Source organism: Leucopleurus acutus (genome assembly GCF_964270905.1).
Source record: "Leucopleurus acutus genome assembly, chromosome: 11".
In the NCBI taxonomy this organism is placed as follows: domain Eukaryota; kingdom Metazoa; phylum Chordata; class Mammalia; order Artiodactyla; family Delphinidae; genus Leucopleurus; species Leucopleurus acutus.
Window position 1 is genome coordinate 79,247,430 of NC_139152.1, and position 22,611 is coordinate 79,270,040.

The 22,611-nt window shown below is 37.3% G+C and overlaps 1 protein-coding gene across 1 annotated transcript in view; it reads right to left on the minus strand.

Moving 5' to 3' along the window:
* The window catches only part of CDK17 (cyclin dependent kinase 17), a 99,154-nt gene that overhangs the window by 20,559 nt on the left and 55,984 nt on the right, over positions 1 to 22,611 (minus strand). Inside the window, exons 3-6 of the mRNA XM_082851020.1 lie at positions 18,165 to 18,329; positions 13,468 to 13,601; positions 10,799 to 10,924; positions 134 to 190 (exon numbers count right to left, since the gene is read on the minus strand). Of these exons, the coding sequence (XP_082707146.1) occupies positions 134 to 190; positions 10,799 to 10,924; positions 13,468 to 13,601; positions 18,165 to 18,329 (482 nt within the window). The remainder of the gene's footprint in view (positions 1 to 133; positions 191 to 10,798; positions 10,925 to 13,467; positions 13,602 to 18,164; positions 18,330 to 22,611) is intronic.

The following is a 22,611-nucleotide window of genomic DNA, read 5'->3' on the forward strand; positions in this document are numbered from 1 at the left end:
GACGGGATGATGTCAAGAATTAAAGGTATTTTCCTTCTAACATTCTGTTGCTTTTTCAGAACAAGATATAATCTTTTAGATGATGAACAAGAAAAAAATGCACCTTACATGTTTGAAATAAGTATTAACTTACCTCTCCAAGCTTTTCCAATTTGATGTAGGTTTCCATTTTTCCAAACCCAATTTCTGACTGAAAGCAAACAATTATAAATTTAGTATTCTTAAAATTTCAATTCATCACTGCCTCAATTTCTGAAACTCTCCTGCTCTGAAGAGTGTCTTGGAATAGAAAAATCTGATTATAATTAAATAGTTGAACATCTGTCAAATTTTAAAATAAATTTTAAAAACTGGAACATTCAAAGTTTCAAAACTATCAAAGTTCACAATTAAAATTGTCAACCCATCTTTTACATAGATCGAGTAACATTCTGCTATAGGGACTTCCCTAGTGGCACAGTGGTTAAGAATCCACCTGCCAATGCAGGAGACACAGGCTCGATCCCTGGTCAGGGAAGACCCCACATGCCACAGAGCAACTAAGCCTGTGTGCTACAACTACTGAGCCTGTGCTCTAGAGCACACAAGCCACAACTACTGAGCCCGCATGCTGCAACTACTGAAGCCCGTGCACCTAGAGCCCATGCTCCGCAACAAGAGAAGCTACCACAGTGAGAAGCCCACGCACCACAACGAAGAGTAGCCCCCACTCCCGCAACTAGAGAAAGCCTGCACACAGCAACAAAGACCCAACACAGCCAAAAATAAATAAAAACAAACAAACAAAAAACATTCTGCTATTATCAAAACTACAATGAGGTATCTACCACCTAACACTGATCAGAATGGGCATCATCAAAAAATCTACAAACAATAAATGCTGGAGAAGGTGTGGAGAAAAGGGAACCCTTTTGCACTGTTGGTGGGAATGTAAATTGATACAGCCACTATGGAAAACAGTATGGAGGTGCCTTAGAAAACTAAAGATAGAATTACCGTATGATCCAGCAATACCACTACTGGGCATATACCCAGAGAAAACCGTAATTCAAAATGATACACATACCACGATGTTCACAGTGGCACTATTTACCATAGTCAGGACATGGAAGCAACCTAAATGTCCATCAACAGAGGAATGGGTAAAGAAGATGTGGTACATATATATACAATGGAATATTACTCAGCCATAAAAAGGAACAAAACTAGGTCATTTGTAGAGATGTGGATGGACCTAGAGAGTGTCATACAGAGTGAAATAAGTCAGAAAGAGAAAAATAAATATCATATATTAACGCATATATGTGGAATCTAGAAAAATAGTACAGATGAACCGGTTTGCAAGGCAGAAATAGAGACTCAGATGTAGAGAACACCGTATGGACACCAAGAGGGGAAAGGGGGCCAGGGGTGGGGGATGAATTGGGAAATTGGGATTGACATATATACACTAATATGTATAAAACAGATAACTAATAAGAACCTGTTGTATAAAAATAAAAAAGAGAAAAACAAATATATATTAATGTATATATGTGGAATCTAGAAAAATGGTATAGATTACCTTATTTGCAAAGCAGAAATAGAGACAGAGACGTAGAGAACAAATGTATGGCTACCAAGGGGGAAAGGGGTAGGGTGGGAAGAAATGAGATTAGGATTGATACATATACACTACTGATACTATGTATAAAATAGACAAGTGAGGGGACCATACTGTATAGCACAGGGAACTCTACTTAATGCACTGTGGTGTCCTAAACGGGAGGGAAATCCAAAAGGGAGGGGAATATACGTATATGTATGGCTGATTCATTCTGCTGTGCAGTAGAAACTAACACAACATTGTAAAGCAACTATACTCCAATAAAAATTAATTAGAAAAAATTCTGCTATGAAAAAATTTTGTCCTATTTTAAGATCCTGAAATTTTAAGATACCACAGGCATTTTAAGATACTAAAGAATTTTATAAAAGGTAACTACATGATTTTCTTTTTAACAACACTGCAAAATAAATAATTTTCCTACATATTTTCCTTCACCAATCTTTGTGTTCCCTAGGAAGGCCTGCAAAAAACAAAATACTATTTATTTCAGGTTTTCCCACCAAAATATAATAAAAAAGACAACTGCAAGTCACACTCTATTATGAATCAGGAAATGGCTAACACAGAAGAAGCAATATAAATCTAAATCAGTCCCCTCCATCCCCAAAAAAGGGGTTTAAAAGTGAGTTCTTAAAACCATTGCTTTTAAACCTTGAGATTGTTTGCCTACTTTCTATGGAGTCAATAAATGAGATAGATGGAATACTCAAATATGTAATGGAAACCCAGTATTTAAAAACTAAAAACAAACAGAACAAAAAACCCTAACACAAAAGATTTAGGAAAAAAAGAAAAAACAAAGTGATAAAAATTTAGGGATTGAGAGCAGAAATCGGGGGCAAAAAAGTTAAACAGAGGAGAAGAATAAGAATTTTCTTAAACTGCTTTCTAGAAACCCTTTGTAGATAGTGCAAAAGGCAATAATAATCTAAAAATTCACTTCTCACTTTAGAGTGATACTAATGCCCTTAAATAAATAGCCAGTGAAGGGAATAATGTTCTTTTATATATAACCTCAGCTCTCAAAGGTGTATAAATAAGGCTGGATCATTAAATACTATGTTTTAGTCAAATTCTGGAGGTTATACACAATTTTTTCTGGAGGTGTTGAATAAAATAAAAATGATACTTGACAATTAATATTTGACTTAACATCTCTCACCACTTGGAACAAAAGGATAAACTGCCCCAACCTGAATGGCCAGAAGTAGCAGAGGCCTCTCAAAGGAACTGTTTCTATCCTTTTGTTACAAGGATATGTATCAATTTAAAAGCCATGCAGGGACTTTCCTGGTTGTGCAGTGGTTAAGAATCCGCCTGCCAATGCAGGGGACACAGGTTCGAGCCCTGGTCCGGGAAGATCCCACAGGCTGCAGAGCAACTAAGCCCGTGCGCCACAACTACTGAGGCTGCACTCTACTGAGCCCTCGTGCCACAACTACTGAAGCCTGCGTGCCTAGAGCCTGTGCTCCACAATGAGAAGCCACTGCAATAAAAAGCACACATACTGCAACAAAGAGCAGCCCTCAGATCACCCCAAATAGAGAAAGCCCATGTGCAGCAACAAAGATCCAACACAGCCTAAAATAAATAAATAAAATAAATAAATTAAAAATAAAATAAAATAAAAGCCATGAGGAAAACTGCATATCTAATAGTACTTAATTCAATTTTGGTAAACTAATGAAAACTGTGGTCACAGGCAGTATTATTGAATGACTGAAAAATTGCTTCTTTCTGCACTCTTAAAAACTTTTCTCTATATACGGTATTTTTTTTAAAAAATTTAATTAGGGCTTCCCTGGTGGCACAGTGGTTGAGAGTCCGCCTGCCGATGCAGGGGATGCAGGTTCGTGCCCCGGTCCGGGAAGATCCCACATGCCGTGGAGCGGCTGGGCCCATGAGCCACGGCCACTGAGCCTGCGCGTCCGGAGCCTGTGCTCCGCAACGCGAGAGGCCACAACAGTGAGAGCCCCGCGTACCGCAAAAAAAAAAAAAAAAAAAAAATTAAAAAAGTGAGATTTTGGAACCATCATGCACAATCCACCCATGTACTATCTTATATATGACTCACAGATATTAAGTCCTTGCTTTCTATTATCAATAATTATACAGAATGATAAGGTAAAACTACACTAGACAACACCTGCTAAATACAAATGGAATTTTTTATTTTAATATGGAAAGTGTGGCAAATAGCCCACCATCTGGTGCATGAGAACCTGATTCTGAATAACCTTTTGACTTTGCATGTTTTTTTGGGGACACCTTTTTTTTTTTTTTTGCGGTATGTGGGCCTCTCACTGTTGTGGCCTCTCCCATTACGGAGCACAGGCTCCGGATGCGCAGGCTGAGCGGCCATGGCTCACGGGCCCAGCCGCTCCGTGGCATGTGGGGGATCTTCCCAAACCGGGGCACGAACCCATGTCTCCTGCATCGGCAGGCGGCCTCTCAACCACTGCGCCACCTGGGAAGCCCTGCATGTTTTTATAGTCTATTTACATATTATCTTAACACTTAAAAAAAGGCTAATTACCAAGGTCACACAAACTATGATAGAATATGTTTATTTTCTTATACCTACCTCTAGAATTCAGGTGATTAAATTCACAAACATGGAACTATTCTGCCATGAATTTTAAGTCTTATATCACATTTCTTTATGAAGGAAAAAAGAACTATATTTAAAGAATAAATGGAAACTAGTAAGAACAAAATAATAAACGTCCCCCCAAAAAATATAATAAAAATGTCATTATCTGTAACAATAAGAAGCACATAGAAAAATATAACTACAAGCTAGGAACTTTTTTGTTTATTTTTTGGCTACGTTGCATGGCTTGTGGGATCTTAGTTCCCTGACCAGGAATTGAACCTGTGCCCTCAGCAGTGAAAGCGCAGAGTCCTAACCACTGGACCACCAGGGAATTCCTGGGAACTTTTTCTTATCAGGAGTTGGGAAATTTTCTTATTCATTCTTTTACCTTAAGTGAATAAATACTAGCATGCACTTAAAAGATCAAGTACACTTTGGTCCAATGGTGACTATGACAAAAATGCTAAGATTTGCTTTAAATAGTGTATAAATGAACTATAAATTCAAGATTATAAAGATAAAAATGTTGTAGAGATTTACTGTATCATATAAAGTATATAAAGAATAAACTGTAAGAGATGCATCAAAACTTAACATTACAAAGAGTCACTCTTCAAAGAATGAAACTTAGTGAGACCATTAATATATGCTGAAAGTCTGCTTTTTAAAAAGAAGGTAAATACTGGAATTATCTGCCACAACCCAATTCAGAGTAAGTGTACCCACCTCACAACATTTTAATGATTCCCAACCTTTAGGATTTATTACATCCAAATATTACTTACTGAATCTTTATATGGAATTTCTAGAAAATTTTGCTTGCATTTTTATCTGCTGAACATGACAAGATTAACAATAGATGTAATGACTAGCTTGTTGACACGCTCTCCTACGGAAATTATTCAGAGGACAGAGGACAAAGCTCATTTATTCAATATTTACCAAGCACAATACTAGGTACTGGGGATATAGTGAAGAAGACAGATATGATTCCTGCTTTCATAAGTTCACAATCTAGACTGAGTTCCATCCTAGATTACTTTAGAATATTTTTAAAGTCTCATAAAAACAGAAATAACAGCTAAAGGAATGGAACAGTAAGCTTTTATTTTAATACAACATAAACATTTCCTTAATTCTGCTTTCCAAACAAAGATAATTTTTTTCTCATACTTCATTGCTCTAAGAGAATACTTGGCTTTTTGGAAAACCAAGCAAATTCCTGTTCAATCAGCTCTTGTACCATAAGCACATGAAAATTAAACAAAAATATAATTTATAATAGCCAGATTCCTATAATTCAGGGTAACTTGTAAGTAGCATCGAGTATTATGGGGTATTTCTTGATTACTTTGGCTCTGGCAATATAATCACTCTATCAAAGTTATAAAGATGTATTAACATGCTGGCAATGCAGTTCTAATTGAGTTTCAAAACAACTGAAATACATGCAAAAGTTCTATAGATGCCATTCTAAAAGTGAATGTGTATATAAGAAACACTGGGGGCAAAGGGAGATTTTTCAAACACCCATTTCCCTCCTTGTGAGATTTACCGAGTTACTGTTACTGACAGAAATGTGTTCTTAGATATGTGGGGGGCAGAAAAGAGACTGAGAATCTCTATTCTACTTGATCATTTGTCTTGCAAAAATGTGCTGTCATCATCATCATACTACCACCTTAACCCTGACCATAATATGCCAAAGGTAAATTAAGTTGTGGGTGGACTTTGAACCTCACTTCCACACCACATAATATATTTATTATTTCTGAGAGACATCAGGACTTGATACCCTATTTTCTCACCTGTTCTTAGAAACAAGGACTACATATGATATATATTGGTAAAGTCATGAATGAGGAATCCAAAACTCATTGTTTAGGAAGAGGCAGATTCTTAAAATGTGTATAACTTAAACTTCAATAAAATGAGACAAACTTTCATGCATAGACTTAGTCTACTAAAGCTGCACTTAACACTCTTAGAAAACTTCCACGGGGCATGCCCTCATTGTAAGTGCAACAATGCTCTAACAAATCACTATCTGCCTATGGGCCTTCCCACTAGTCTAATGTTTAACTCAGTATGTTAAGAGTTAGAATATTCCATTTCTTATCAACTATAAATGAATATTAAATAACACTTCACCAATCTAATAACCAATATCTTTAATATGAGATAGAATGACTAAATGTAATGTGTTCTGGATGGGATTCTGGGAAAAAAAGATATTAGTGGAAAACTAGGGAAATTTGAACAAAGTACAGAGTTTAGTTAATAGTAATGTACCAATATTGGTTTCCTTAGTTGTGAAAAATGTACTAAACTAATGTAAAATGTTAATAACAGGGGTAACTGAGTATGTGGTATATGGGAACTCTCTATATGATCTTTTAAATTTTTCTGTAAATCTATAATTACTCTAAAATAAAAAAACTTATTTAAATAAAAAGTCAATAGAAAGGATTCAGCAAGAGAGGGAGACTGACTATACATGAGTGTATAGGAATAACAAATACTCTAAGCATCCTGAGGAGATGGGATAGGAAGAAGGACAATTCCTCAATATTGAAGAAAGGAAAGAGGAGAATTAGTGTAATTCAGAAAATGAGAGGGTTTCTGGTTAGTGGCTTCTCTCTTCTTTGTCATGTAGTGGGAGAGGTCATCTGCTTAGAGAGGGGAAGAATTAACCAGAGAAATACAATAGGGCAGCCAAGTGATACTGAGAATCCAACTGAGGCTGATGATCATAAATTCATAGAAGAACCAATCAGCCCTATTTTATGTCTTTCTCTACCAGAAATGAACTCTCTGACTGGTTTTTTATTTCCTACTCAAACAAAGGATTTATTTTATTTTTACTACCCTACTTATAATATACTGCTATTGAAAACAAAAAAAGTTTTATCCTTTTAGAAAGACAAAATTTTATATTTTGTCTTGAAAAACATTTTTTTTTAGATAAAGAGTATATCATCCATGGAAACATGAGCTCTAACAAATGTGAAGAATATTTTTCTTTTCCCATCTCCTTTCCATGCATTCCCTAATCCTTCCCCTTCACATATAAACCTAGGGTATTGAAGAATAATTTTCTAATATACTTCAAAGAAACCATGGCTTTAGTAAGGTAGACAGATAATGAAAAGGATGAATCAGTAGAAACCAGAACAGAGCTGGCATGATTAATCTGAAATCTATAAGCCATTTCAGATCAAAAAGCAAGGGAGGTAGGTAGGAACACTCAACACAATAAAAACTCCAGTCACTTAACATTCATTAGAGGGCACTGTTTTCCTTAATTTCATGTACACTGAAAAAGACAGGTCTTAGATGATAGCTTCGGTGATTAAACCATACCTTTAGTCCCAATCTGAAATATTTACTAACTCCAAAACTTAAGTACCGATCTTTAATAAAAATTGATAACCAAAGAATACTTGCAAGCTGGTAATTAAATGACAAAGTTACTTGAATAAAAATGTCTTAAGCAGTGATGCAAAATTATGATGATCATAACCTATACCAAAGTCAAGTTGGTATTACACTTTAACCTTGTTGTATAATGGTGAATGTCAAATAACTACCGATCCTTCTAGAGCCAGCTTAAGCACTATAAGCCTGTGATGTTCAAAGACATTTTACTTGCTGTCTCTGTAATTGTCTCATAGCACTTTATATATACTTCTACCATAGAACTAAAGTCATCCAAAACATCCTCACATACACAATCATCTCAATTTATGTCAAAGGTAACACTGCAATGGGGAAAGCTATCCTTTCAATAAGCAGTGCTGGGCTTCCCTGGTGCCACAGTGGTTGAGAATCTGCCTGCCAATGCAGGACACACGGGTTTGAGCCCTGGTCCGGGAAGATCCCACATGCCGTGGAGCAACGAAGCCCATGCGCCACAACTACTGAGCCTGTACTCTAGAGCCCGCAAGCCACAACTACTGAGCCTGTACTCTAGAGCCCACAAGCCACAACTACTGAGGCCCACGTGCCTAGAGCCCGTGCTCCGCAACATGAGAGGCCACTGCAATGAGAAGGTTGCGCACCACAACGAAGAGTGGCCCCCGCTCACCGCAACTAGTGAAAAGCCCGCGCACAGCAACGGACACCCAACGCAGCCAAAAATAAATAAACTAATTTATAAAAAATATATATATATATAAAACAAAATTTTTTAAATAAGCAGTGCTGGGTCAACTGCTACAGATAGGGAGAAGACATCTGCAAGACATGTAACTGACAAAGGTCCTTTATACAAAATGTACAAAGAATTCCTAACAAACCAATAAGAAAAAGGCAGAAAGTCCAAGAGTAAAGAGATAACAGACTTGAACACTTAATTCAAAGAAGAGGATATCTAAATGGCCAATAAATATTAGAAAGGTGTTCAACTTAAGGCATCAGGAAAATGAAAAAAAAAACCACAATGAGACAGCACTATACACTCACCAGAAAAGTTAAAAAAAATTTTTTTAAAAAAGAAGAAACAATATCAGAAAATCGAATGGAGAGGGGCTTCCCTGGTGATGCAGTGGTTAAGAATCCACCTGCCAATGCAGGGGACACGGGTTCAATCCCTGATCCGGGAAGATCTCACATGCCTAAGCCTGTGCACCGAGCCTGTGCTCTAGAGCCCTCGAGCCACAACTACTGAGCCCACATGCCACAACTACTGAAGCCCGCGTGCCTAGAGCCCGTGCTCCGCAACGAGAAGCCACCGCAATGAGAAGCCCGTGCATTGCAACAGAGTAGCCCCCACTCGCCGCAACTAGAGAAAGCCTGTGCGCAGCAACAAAGACCCAACGTAGCCAAAAATGAATAAATAAATAAATTTATTTAAAAAAAAACTGCATGGAGAGCAACTAGAACTCTCATATACTGGTGATGGCAGTGTAAAATGGTATAATCACTTCAGAAACTATTTTGACAATACCTAGAAGAGCTGAATATATGCATACAATCTGATCCAACAACTCCACTCCTAGATATGCAACCAACAGAAATGCTTACATATGTTAACCGAAACACATGAACAGGAATAGTGATAGAAGCAATATTTGATCATAGCCAAAACTAAAAACTCAAATGTAAACGTCCATCAGCACAAGACTGGATAAAATATAGCATACTCACACAATGGAATACCATGCAACAAAAAGAACAAATGAATTACATAACCACATGCAATAACCTAAATGAAAAACAAGCACAACACTGAACAAGTCAATCACAAAAGGATACACATGTGTACATACATAATACATACATAATAGGTAGGATATTTATTGTATACTATATATAAACTTGTATAAATACACATTTTTATATATTTCAATAAAATATTTTAATAATTTGTATATTCGTAATTACATAAAGTTCAAAAGTTTAAGAATAATCAGAAAAAGAATATCAAATGCATTTTTTTTTTTTTTTTTTTTTTTTGCGGTACGCGGGCCTCTCACTGTTGTGGCCTCTCCCGTTGCGGAGCACAGGCTCCGGACGCGCAGGCTCAGCGGCCATGGCTCACGGGCCCAGCCGCTCCGCGGCATGTGGGATCTTCCCAGACCGGGGCACGAACCCGTGTCCCCTGCATCGGCAGGCGGACCCTCAACCACTGCGCCACCAGGGAAGCCCCAAATGCATTTTTTAAATAAATAAGAATGTATATGTAAATGAGAATAAAGAAGTCTTTCCTGATATTAAAACACTATAAACATAATATAATCAAAACAGTGGGAAAGGGCTTCCCTGGTGGTGCAGTGGTTGAGAATCTGCCTGCCAATGCAGGGGACACGGGTTCGAGCCCTGGCCTGGGAGGATCCCACATGCTGCGGAGCAACTAGGCCCGTGAGCCACAACTACTAAGCCTGTGCGTCTGGAGCCTGTGCTCCACAACAAGAATGGCCGCGATAGTGAGAGGGCCCGCACACCGTGATGAAGAGTGGCCCCCACTTGCCGCAACTGGAGAAAGCCCTCGCACAGAAACAAAGACCCAACAGAGCCAAAAATAAATAAATAAATAGATAGATAGATAGATAAATAAATAAAACCAAAAAACCCTGTAGGTGTGGATGTGTGTGGAAATTTAGAAACATTGCCACTTTCTAGGGAAAAAAAAGTGGGAAACATAGGTAAAACTAATCTTTGGCATTAGAAGGCAGCGATAATGGCTAAAGTTAAGGAAGTGAGGATAGAAAATGAACAAAGAAGTGGCAGGACAGGTTTTCTGGGATTTTTGGAATTTCATTTATCTGGGTACTTGTTACACAGGTATGTTAACTTTACAAAAATTCATGGAGCTATACAATTATGGCTTATGTACTTTTCTGTATATCTAGTACATACTCTGTACATCTAGCATGTATCAGTAAAATTTACCAAAAAATAAAATATACCTTAAATTCTATTCCAATATAATATCTTTAAACCCTTAGGAAGGGAAAATGACAAAATCCAGAAAGCAACATAATAAACTTTAGCTATTCAACAATTAAATATAAAAATTAATATAAAATGTTTATAGCCAAAAAATCAAACAACCATCTGATGGCGCAGGTATAGTAGACTTAAAAACTTACTAAAGAAGCTCTCCGAGACCTTCGGCTCATTGGTTGATCAAATGGTGGACTGTTTATCTGCAACTTTTCAAGATATCCATCAGGTATTCTGATATCTGCAGGCAGTGATAACCGCTTATTTAAATCCTTTAAAAAAGCAGGAAAAAAAGATATTTGTAGGTAACCACAAACAGAAAAGACAAGGGCATTTTACTTTTGGATTCATGGGCTCTAACATATTATTTCTTAGAGATCAATAACTATAAAGTTTTATTGCAATTGTAAAGTTACCTACATTGATTATATATAATATACTGAATGCCAATGTATTTATTTACTGTAAGCAGAAGTATACAATATAGTTTAACAGAAATGGTATTCTACAACCCAGTTATTTCTGAGTCCCTTCACTGATAAATTCAACATGGAAATAATTTTGACATTATTATACCATAGTAAGAATAGGCAAAGTCTACCACAAAATGCGATTGGTTTAAATAACCAAGTGGATATTGTATGATTTTGCATGCAACACAGTGAGACAGTTGAAATATTTTATTATTGCTATGCCAATGGGAAGAAGTAAGTAAAAGGCATTTCTATTTCACTGTACTATGTGAACTGCGAGAAACGTAAAAAGAGATCTTGCCTATATTATCACACCAAGAAACATAAATCCTTTAAAAATAAATCCCTACTGTTCAAAATAGTAACCAAACCATGAAACAAAATTGAGATGTATAGGAATTGTATACATATTTATTGAGAGAGATATGGCTGAAGTATAGATTTGTATCATGTTCTCAAATGATAAGAGAAATAAAATGATGATAATCCTCCCATATTAGTTTTATATTTTACATAACCCTAAACAAATCACAGGCATTATTCTTGGAACGAAACAAAATGTTTATAATTTATCTAGAGGAATAAATAGAAAATATCCAGAAACATTCTCAAATAAGTATATATGTGGGGGTGCATGGGTGTTAAGAAAGAAGTCTTTCCAGATACTAAATTATACAATTAAAAAAACATAACCAAGAGTGTGTCTCTTTGGGGAAAAAAAATATACAGCTCAATGGAAGAATGAGAAAATCCAGATATAGATCCTAATATTAAATAAAATTTTTAAACATATGATAAAGAAAATCACATATATGGTGAAGAAAAATAAATATTATTTTTATTACTATTTTTAAAAATAAATTTATTTATTTATTTTTGGCTGCGTTGGGTCTGTTGCTGCGCGCAGTCTTTCTCTAGTTGCGGTGAGTGGGGGCTACTCTTCATTGCGGTGCGTGGGCTTCTCATTGCCATGGCTTCTCTTATTGTGGAGCACAGGCTCTAGGTGCACAGGCTTCAGTAGTTGTGGCACGCGGGCTTGGCAGTTGTGGCTCACAGGCTCTAGAGCATGGGCTCTAGAGCGCAGGCTCAGTAGTTGTGGCACACGGGCTTAGTTGCTCCGCAGCATGTGGATCCTCCCAGACCAGGGCTCGAACCCGTGTCCCCTGCACTGGCAGGCAGATTCTGAAACACTGCGCCACCAGCGAAGCCCTTTCATTACTACTGTGATATAATTTATACAGTGATATGAACAGATATCAAGTTGATTTCAGTAGCTGAAAATGCTATTTTTACCATTTAGAAACTGATAGTTTTCTGTAACTGATTCAGAAGCAATCTTTGATCAGTGAAAATACAATCAACCAATAGGATAAATACCCTAATCATCATTAACTCAATAGCATTCAAAAAAAAACAATATTCTTATTTTAAAACATGTTCAATTTTTTGGAGAAAATTATTTTAATCTACAATATATATGGAAATAATATTCATAATCAACTTCTGTCCTAAAGGTTATACATAACATTGACAAAGAAAAGGAAATGAGCTCTTCATCCTTTTACATGGAGAAATAACTTATATGTGCTAGAGATCAGTAGGTATAAAAACCATAAAGGAAGTGATATCCATATTTATAAAGAAAAAAAAGCTGGTGCTTATTTTATGTATACCTTTTGAAATCTGAAATAAAATATTTATAAAATTTGTAGTATCTAGATGAATCTCAAAAATATAATTAAAATATTTTCTACAGGGCTTCCCTGGTGACGCAGTGGTTGAGAGTCCGCCTGCTGATGCAGGGGACACGGGTTCGTGCCCCGGTCTGGGAAGATCCCACATGCCGTGGAGCAGCTGGGCCCGTGAGCCATGGCCGCTGAGCCTGAGCATCCGGAGCCTGTGCTCCGCAGCGGGAGAGACCACAACAGTGAGAGGCCCGCGTACCAAAAAATATATATATATTTTTGTTTGTTTGTTTCTACAAAGAAGACTTTCCTAATGTATCATCCTGGATTTCTGAAACTTTTGAAAATCCACATCCCTTACAGAGACCCTACATAGTACTTTGCAGAATGTGTAAGTATAATTAATGTATACTTGCCTTGGTATAGTAGATAATTAGAAAAAAATAATATTCACAGACTAGTTTTTGCTAATGCAAAGAAACAACTTTCTTACAGGTGTCACTGCCCTAATCAACATTTTCAAATAGGCATTTATTCTGTTTGACACACACATATATCTATGTATATATATACACACACACACACATATATATGCATATTTATACATATATATTTATACACACAAACACAGGCATATTTGTATTTTTTAAATGGTACCTCCATTGAGATCCGTCTATGTATACGATTTCTAAGACAAACACCCGTAGGTGACTGGACTTCATCAGACGATGTCCCAGAAGCTTGGTCACTCTCACCATCTGATCCCATTTTTAGATTTTCATGAACAATATCTGTATCAGAAAATGAAACATTATTTATCTTAGAAAAGATGTATTAAATTCTACTATATCAATTTATTATCACCACAGGTAAGATGTAGACAGCCAACACATAAAAATCATAGCATAAGGAGTCTTTTACATTCTGGGTACCATAGGTGTGCAGTTAATAAAAACTGCACACTTAGAACAAATGTCCTAAAACAGTAGTATAAATCCTTTTATGCTCTCAGATTATGAAAAGTTATTTTAAAAAACTAACATTCAAGTTATTACCAAGAGTTGAATATTAAAATTAGAGACCGAAAATAACACTTGAGGATTATTTTAGTCAATTCTCTTATTTTCCAGATCTGGAAACTGACACCTTGAAAGGTTAAATGACTTTCAAAGGTCACAGAGCTTAAAGGCAGACCTAAAATAGAAACCTGGTCTTTTATTTAGTTTAGTATTCGTTCCATGAAATAATGGGTATTGGGTCTATAGCCAAATGAAATGGTTCTTTGAATATTCTTTTTTAAAAACTGTTTTACAGCTGCTAATGCAGCTTCCCACCCCCGTGTTAAAAAACAACAATTCAAAAAGTATTCACTGAGTATCTACTTTGTATCATAACTACAAAGCAAGTACCACAAAATCTACTAGGGGCCAAAACATATTACACTTACATAACAAGGTGGATTATGATATTTCTTTTGTTTTGTTTTGTTTTCGGTACGCGGGCCTCTCACCGCTGCGGCCCCTCCCGCCGCAGAGCACAGGCTCCGGACGCTGCCCCGCGGCACGCGGGATCCTCCCAGACCGGGGCACAAACCCTCGTCCCCTGCACCGGCAGGCGGACTCCCAACCACTGCGCCACCAGGGAAGCCCGGATTATGATATTTTTTAAATAGGGATAAAAGATAAATGGGGGGCTTCCCTGGTGGCGCAGTGGTTGAGAGTCCGCCTGCCGATGCAGGGGACATGGGTTCGTGCCCCGGTGCGGGAAGATCCCGTGTGCCGCAGAGCGGCTGAGCCCGTGAAACATGGCTGCCGAGCCTGCGCGTCCGGAGCGGGAGAGGCCACAACAGTGAGAGGCCGCATACGGCAAAAAAAAAAAAAAAAAAAAAAAAAAGATAAATGGTAGTAGAGGGGAGAGAGATTCATTCCATTTGGGAATATTAAAAACAAACTTGTATACTTCTGTATCTGCTCATAAATTTGCATTGGTCAGTCATCCTCTAATTCATCTAGAACAGCCCACCAGAAACAAATGCTAGATCTCGAACACATCTCTTGCCACCAGTCCTCTCCACAGAATTATTCACTCCCCCAAAAGTATCATGTTGTTTCACACTGCAGTGCTTTAACAAGGTTTTTTTTTTTTCCTTATCTGTAAGAGATGCCTTTCTTCATTTTATCAATTTGGTGAACCCATTCTTCAAAACTATGCACATATGTCATCAGCACTCATGAAGTCTTTTCTACTCTCAGACACAGATGACTACTGTACCCACACCTAGCACACCTACTGCACTGAAGAGCATTTTTTGGTTCACGTTGTTTTATACCAAGTTATAAGATCCTTGGGGGAAGAATTTGGCTTATTCACTTTTCTATTCCTAGAACCGAACAAAGTTCATGATACTTAGTAGGTGGCTCAACAAATGTTCTACTGAATTAAATATTAACTAAAAAGAATCAAAGAATGGACTAAACAACTGGACCTTTTCTTTCAAATGAAATGTTATATGAAATATCAACATGTAAAATAAATAAAAATAGTATTTCATAATTATAAACTTGAGCTTTTAGTTAACATTTACTTATACAAATATAAGAACTGTTTAACAAAAAAATTGAACTCCAGGGTCTCATCAAATCAGTCTTAGAATTCATACATTTCTGTATTTTGTCTTGATAACACATTATTGAGAAAATTCTTTTTCACACTGATAAGCAGCTGCAAATAGTAATAATGGTTTTTAATAAACCAATATGTAATTTAAGAATATACTTCAATCGGGCTTCCCTGGTGGCACAGTGGTTGAGAGTCCGCCTGCCGATGCAGGGGACATGGGTTCGTGCTCCGGTCTGGGAAGATCCCGCATGCCGCGGAGCGGCTGGGCCCGTGAGCCATGGCCGCTGAGCCTGCACGTCCGGAGCCTATGCTCCGCAACAGGAGAGGCCACAACAGTGAGAGGCCCGCGTACCGCAAAAAAAAAAAAAAGAAAGAAAAAAAAAGAATATACTTCAATGACACAGAGATTTCTGGAGAAATTTTATCCCATCTGAACAAAATATTAACATGGCAGTGAAAGTCAATGTATTTATTGGGTGACTAATTCCTAATCCAATGGTATTTAATACATCCGAGGCCAAGCATTCTTTACTGCCACACTTTTAAAATGTTAAAGATAATTTAACCATGCCTTCCACTTCCAGCAAAATTTAAATATCTTCCTTCCTCAAGGAAATGTTGAATAAAAATATAGTTTAAAATGTATAGCTAAGTTTGCATGAATATATGTTTAATACCTAGGAAGCAAAGACAAAGAGAGAACTGAAAGTCCAAAGTTGTTATGCAAAAATTGATTCTGTCACTTTCTTGGGATGGGCTTCTTATTTTGGTAAGAATGTGCTTGGATTTAGCAGCCAACACTGAGATAAAAGATGAAGCCTCGGGTGTCCCACCTGCAAATGAGAGCTCCTTTAGAAAGGCACGAGACTCTCAAAGAGCTACATCTTCAGTAAAAGGCAGACTTAAAAAAGAAATCTGCTCTTCTGCATGAGGACTACAAAGGAGCATATTAATCTCAGACTAGCACAGATCAAAAATCTTGAGTAGCATCTGACTCAACCAAGAAACAGCTCATGTCATTACCGAGCCAAGTATAGTTCCGACACGGATACCAGTTGGTATTTTCATTTCCGTCAACAAGACAAAAGTGAAATGATGGAGGCTTACGTCAAGACTTCACTCATTTGTCACTGGTATGAGCAACTTCTTTTCTGAATCAGGTAATACTTTCTGAGTAACTGAAGAATATTTACTTCTCAAATGGCTCAATTTTTGTGTAATTCACAATGCAACAGCTACAGACAGACAACACATTTTTAAATTTAATCTGCATTACTAACGTTTTCAACGTCACTTTCTTAAGTTTAGACCAAGGATCAGCATATGTGACCTGTTTTTGTATGGCCCTGAGCTAAAAATGGTTTTGGCATCTTTAAAGAATTATTTTAAAAAGAAGATTATGCAACAGACCATATATGGCCCACAAAACCTCAAAAATTTTTACTGCCTAGCCCTTTACAGAAAAAATTTGCCAACCCCTAGTCTAGACAATCAAGAGAACAATAAATTAAGCCCTGATTTGAAGTGTTCTCCAACTTCTGTGGGGTAAATACTCTGTTCATGGCCAACCTCAAGCTACCCACATGGCATCACTGAACATGCAGTTGGGAAATGGGCACACCATGACACAGTATTTTGACTATCCAGATGTAATAGAAATAAATAACCCCCAAAGCATAGACAACAGTAAAGTGTAGTAAAATAATTAGGAAATAATGACTTTTGAGTATTCATTACCTTTGTTTTTAATTTAGTTTACTTAATTGTATGTGTATATAATTTAAATTTTAATAATAGCTATGTTTAACAATCAGCTTGCAAAATTTCTGAAAATTTTAACCATCATCTCTCATGAACCAGTGTAAGCCACAGACAAATCCCCCCTGTAGATAATAAGCTCATCCTCCTAAAATTAACAAAACACATGAGAAAATAATCTACTATGGCTAGAGTAAGCAGATAAAGCAAGAAGCAGAATAAAACCCTCAGGAACTTCAGTAATATAATTATGTCATAAGACTATAAAATAATTATACTTAAAATTATTTAAAAACAAAACATGATAAATAAGAAACCATCAAAAAAGACCAGAGAAATAAACAGAAACTTGCAGATATATTTTTCCTAGATATTTAAAATGACACAGTGATGTAAGAATAACAACTCAGGTAATCATCATATATACTAATTATTATTATTATTTTTTTTTTGTGGTACGCGGGCCTCTCACTGTTGTGGCCTCTCCCCTTGTGGAGCACAGGCTCAGAGGCCATGGCTCACGGGCCCAGCCGCTCCGTGGCATGTGGGATCCTCCCGGACCAGGGCATGAACCCGCGTCCCCTGCATCGGCAGGCGGACTCTCAACCACTGCGCCACCAGGGAAGCCCCATATATACTAATTATTACACTAAGCTATCAAATGGTGATAATCTGGAGTTACTAAGTATGACCCTAAATTAAGCACCATCTCAAACTGCTATTCATCTTGAAATCCTGCATCCACCTCTTAAGGGTTTTGTTTTCTTCCTGGTGGACAGATTTTCAAATATTATTCCTCTGTAGTGTCAGCACTACTGCCTCTCTAGACCCTTCCATCTTTCTGCTCTCCCTCTTATTCTCAACTTGATTTTTACCTTACAAAAAAAACTAGATAATAAAGGCTGGCTGACTTGCATACAACTAAAACCTAGCTATGGACATAAGCTACAGTCAGAAAATTTTTTAAGACAAATTACCTAATCTGCTTCCATTTCTGGGCATTGCCATGAAGGAGCCAAGGCTTCCTCCAATAACGCTATGTGGTCTCCGCAATGGAGGCTTCTTGAAGGACCCTGTGTACTGGTGGAGGAAGGAATGCATACTGTGAGAGGTTGGAGGTCTGCCATTCTTCACGATAGGCTCTGTGGTTCAGAGAATCCAAAATTCATTCCATCCAGGATCACATGAGAAGGATTGAGAAAGCAAGAGAGAAAACAAAACAAAAGATTATGATAGAGATCGTTACATTTAACCTCATTTCTTTGGCTATGTATATAAAGTACTAGAATTAAAATAATTTCTATGAAAAAATACAGAAAATTCTTCACTATTTGGAATTGATCTAGTAACTTAATTACCGATTTTTAATATAGTCAAAATTGGTTAGCAATCACAAAATTACTAATATAGCCCAAAGATTTTTGATCTGTTTAATACATCTCAAGACTATTTCCATAATTCTATGTTTACTGACTGCCTCACATAGGCTTTATGATTAGGCATGCTGTAGAATATAAAAGACATGATCCTGGCCTGAAGTAACTTATATCCCTACTTGCAAGACATTCAAAAAAGTATGTCAAGTTAGTAAATAAAACAGAAGTACTTAAGTACAGATCAATATAGAAGTTCTGAAATTTATTACCCCAAAATTGGAATTTTTTTACTATGAAGAGTTTTTTTTAAAAAATCATAGGCCTATAACCATGCAGAAACATTACAAAAATACTTAAAAATTATTTAATTCTAAATGGGGGAGATCCTGTTTTATAGTGTTTATAGGGAATCTCATGACGCCTTTCCACCTCCAAAGAGCTTTGGTAACTGTTAAGGACATGAAGTCTTCTGTGACTCACAGTCTTCTGTATTAGAATTACGTTTTTACTGGTAGTAGTCAGGAATTTTAAAAGGAAGTGGGCTTCTCTGAGTATCTTTTCCTCTAACATGCAGCTGGCTCTTCTTTTGTAGCTGATAATCAGGAGTAAGGATTATTTCCTGATGAGGAGATTCCTCTACATGTAAAGATTTATCAGACACAGAGAACAACTGGCAGGACCGGGTGGTTCAGATCCACAGAACAAGAAAGATCATGGCATGGCTTATGAAAAATGAGCCAAGAAGGCCACTGGGCTTGCGCCTCGACTAATAATGGCTGCCTAAAAGGAGCAGAGAGGAGGAGGATGGGGCAAAAGAGCCCTCAAGGATCACACAAGGCCTAGGTCATCTACTCCGGGTAGAACACCAGACTGGAGGTAGGGGAAATGCATAACTAGTAAAGCAGAACATCAGTCCATGTCCCATGCCTGTACATTCCTTGGCAATAGCTAGCTGATCAAAGATTTGGGGATCTTAACCTAAGCCTAGCGAAACAAACAATGATTTAACAATGAATGGGGAGAGGGTATCTGTCATGAACATATAAATTAGTTACAAACACTCGGGGATATAGGCTAGAACTATAAGAAACATCTTCTCTTTCTAGGTTATAATATTTCATATCTGGAATCATAATATATAAATATTCTGCCTAGAGACATTCATTTTAGCTGCTCTCTGAAGTTATCCTGGGAAACATAGCTTTATAGTACTGGGGAATATTGCAAAAAAACAAAACAAAACAAAAACAGAGATCATAAATACATTCAATTATTCAGGGGATATTTATTGTGTGCTTACCATTTGACAAGCACTCTTCCAGGCCCTGGGCATGAAGAAGTAAACAAAACAAACAAGGTACTACTCTTTGAAACTATAAAAACTACTGAAGGGGAAAAAAGATAAGAAACTAATAAATAAGAAAAATATCAGATAATGACAGGTAATATGCAAAAGATTAAAATAGATATAGTAGAAAATAAATGAGTGGTTATTTTACACTGGAATATTGAAAAAAGTTCTCTCTGTAGAGGTATTGTCAAAATAAGTATAAATGCAAGAAAGAGCCAGTCATAGGAAGATGGGTGAGTGGTGGGTTAGAAGATATTCCAGACAAAGGGAAAAGCTACTGCAGAAGTCAGCATGTGGCAAAGAGTTTGACTTATTAGAGCAATGGTCCTCAAACTTTAGCATGTTTCAGCATCACCTTCAAAGACTTGTTAAAACACAAGATTTCTGGGTCCCACCCCCAGACCTCCTGATTCAGTAAGTCAGGCATGGAATCCAAAAATTTGCATCTCTAACAAATTCCCAGGTGATGCTGATGTTACTCGTCCAGGGGTCACACTTTGAGAACCACTGCATCAGAGAAACAGAAAGAAAGCAAGTGTAGCTATAGTAATAATTGTGGGGGGAACAGTGTTATTAAGTAAGATCAGAGAGAGAAGCAGATTTATATGTCACCACAGAAGTCTAAATTTCACTCTGAGATTGGAAGCAGTTATGGTAGCTCTGAAGTAGGAGGTAATATGATCTGATTCATGTTTTAAAAATATCACTCTGAGGGGTCAGGGATAGTGGGAGGTAAGGAGGCAGGGACGACTTATAAAGGGGTAGCATGCGAGGGGTCTCTTTGTGGCAGCTGAGTAGCTCTTTATCCTGACTGCACTGGTGGTTACATGAATCCACACATGTGATAAAATGACATAGAATTATATTCACGCTTTATTCCAGTGTTAATTTCCTGCGTTTGACAATGTTCTATAGTCACAGAAGGTGTAACCAAAAGCAGGGGGGGGTGGGGGTACTGAGAGAAGGTACAAGCAACCTCTCGTACTATCTCTGCAACTTCCCCTGAATCTATTAATTATCAAAAATTTAAAAAATTTTTAAACATCACTCTGGTTGCTGCTGGAGAACAGATGATAGGAAAACAACAGAAGGGAAACAGGAGGAGGAGACTATTGTATAGTACTCGAAGCAACAAATAATGGTGGCCTGGACTAGAACGAAGAGAAGCAGGCAGATTTAGGATATACTACACAAAGGCAGAACCAGAACGCCAGCAGACATGGCTGCAAAATTACTTTCATACATACTCTCCGCACCCCACCACAGCTTTTAGTGATAACCTACATTAAAAATATTTATCCAAAGAAAAATTTTAAATCTCCAATAGAGTGTTAAAAATATATGAAATACAATATGTGAAAGGACAATTGGAATCATGTGTCAAGTATGCAAATGACTATCATTAACAGTGAGTTTTTAAAAGTTATTTATGTAGTAAATATATAGGAAACTACAATGGTAGAGGAGGGAAGAAAGGGTAAAAGAGAAAATAATCAAGGATAATTCCTGGATTTCTAGCTTTAAGTAGTTTAGGTTAAGTGAGGGAAGTTGGAGTAGAAGCTGATTTGGGGGGGGGGAGGAAATCAAGCTTTGTGGTTTAGTCATATGTATTAAATTTAAGGTTCTTATTAGACATCTATGTGGAGAAGCCAAGTAAGCATTTCGATATGAATCTAAAGATCCAGAAAAAAATCCTGACTAGAGAAACAAATTTCGGTGTAGTCAGCATTACATAGTAGCTGAAGTCATAGGACTAGATGAGGTCAAATATTCACACATTTCAAGATTATGACAGCAATTAACCGGACAGTTCAGTAAGATAATAATACTCCGTATTTTAAAAAGAAGTGGAAACCTTTAAGGCATTATGCTAAATGAAATAAGTCAGACACAAGAGGACAAATAGACAAAGGAGAATAGTGGTTACCAGGTCCTGAGGGGAGAGGAGAATGGGGAATTACTGTTTTTTTATAATTTTTATTTTACATTGAAGTATAGTTGATTTACAATGTTGTGTTAGTTTTAGGTGTACAGCACAGTGATTCAATTACACATATACGTGTATCCATTGTTTTTCAGATTCTTTTCCCATATAGGTTATTACCGACTACTGATCTTTCTGTTTTCTTTTTTTTAAAATTAATTAATTAAATTTTGGCTGCACTGGGTCTTCGTTGCTGCGCGCAGGCTTTCTCTAGTTGTGGCGAGCGGGGGCTACTCTTGGTTGCAGTGCAAGTGCTTCTCATGGAGGTGGCTTCTCTTGTTGCGGAGCACGGGCTCTGGGCGTGCGGGTTTCAGTAGTTGTGGCTCACGGGCTCTAGAGAGCAGGCTCAGTAGTTGTGGCATGCTGGCTCAGTAGTTGTGGCACACGGGCTTAGCTGCTCTGCGGCATGTGGGATCTTCCCAGACGAGAGCTCGAGCCTGTGTCCCCTACATTGGCAGGTGGATTCTCAACCACTGCGCCACCAGGGAAGTCCGGAATTACTGTTTAATGTGTACAGTGTTTCAGTCTGGGCTGATGAAAAAGTTCTAGATATGGTTAGTGGTGGTGGCTGCACGACAATGTGAATGTATGTAATAACACTAAAACTGTATGCTTCAAAATGGTTAAAATAGTAAATTACAGGTTATATATATTTTACCACAATATATTTTTAAAAGTAATGGAAATCTATATGAAAACCTGCACTAGATCTT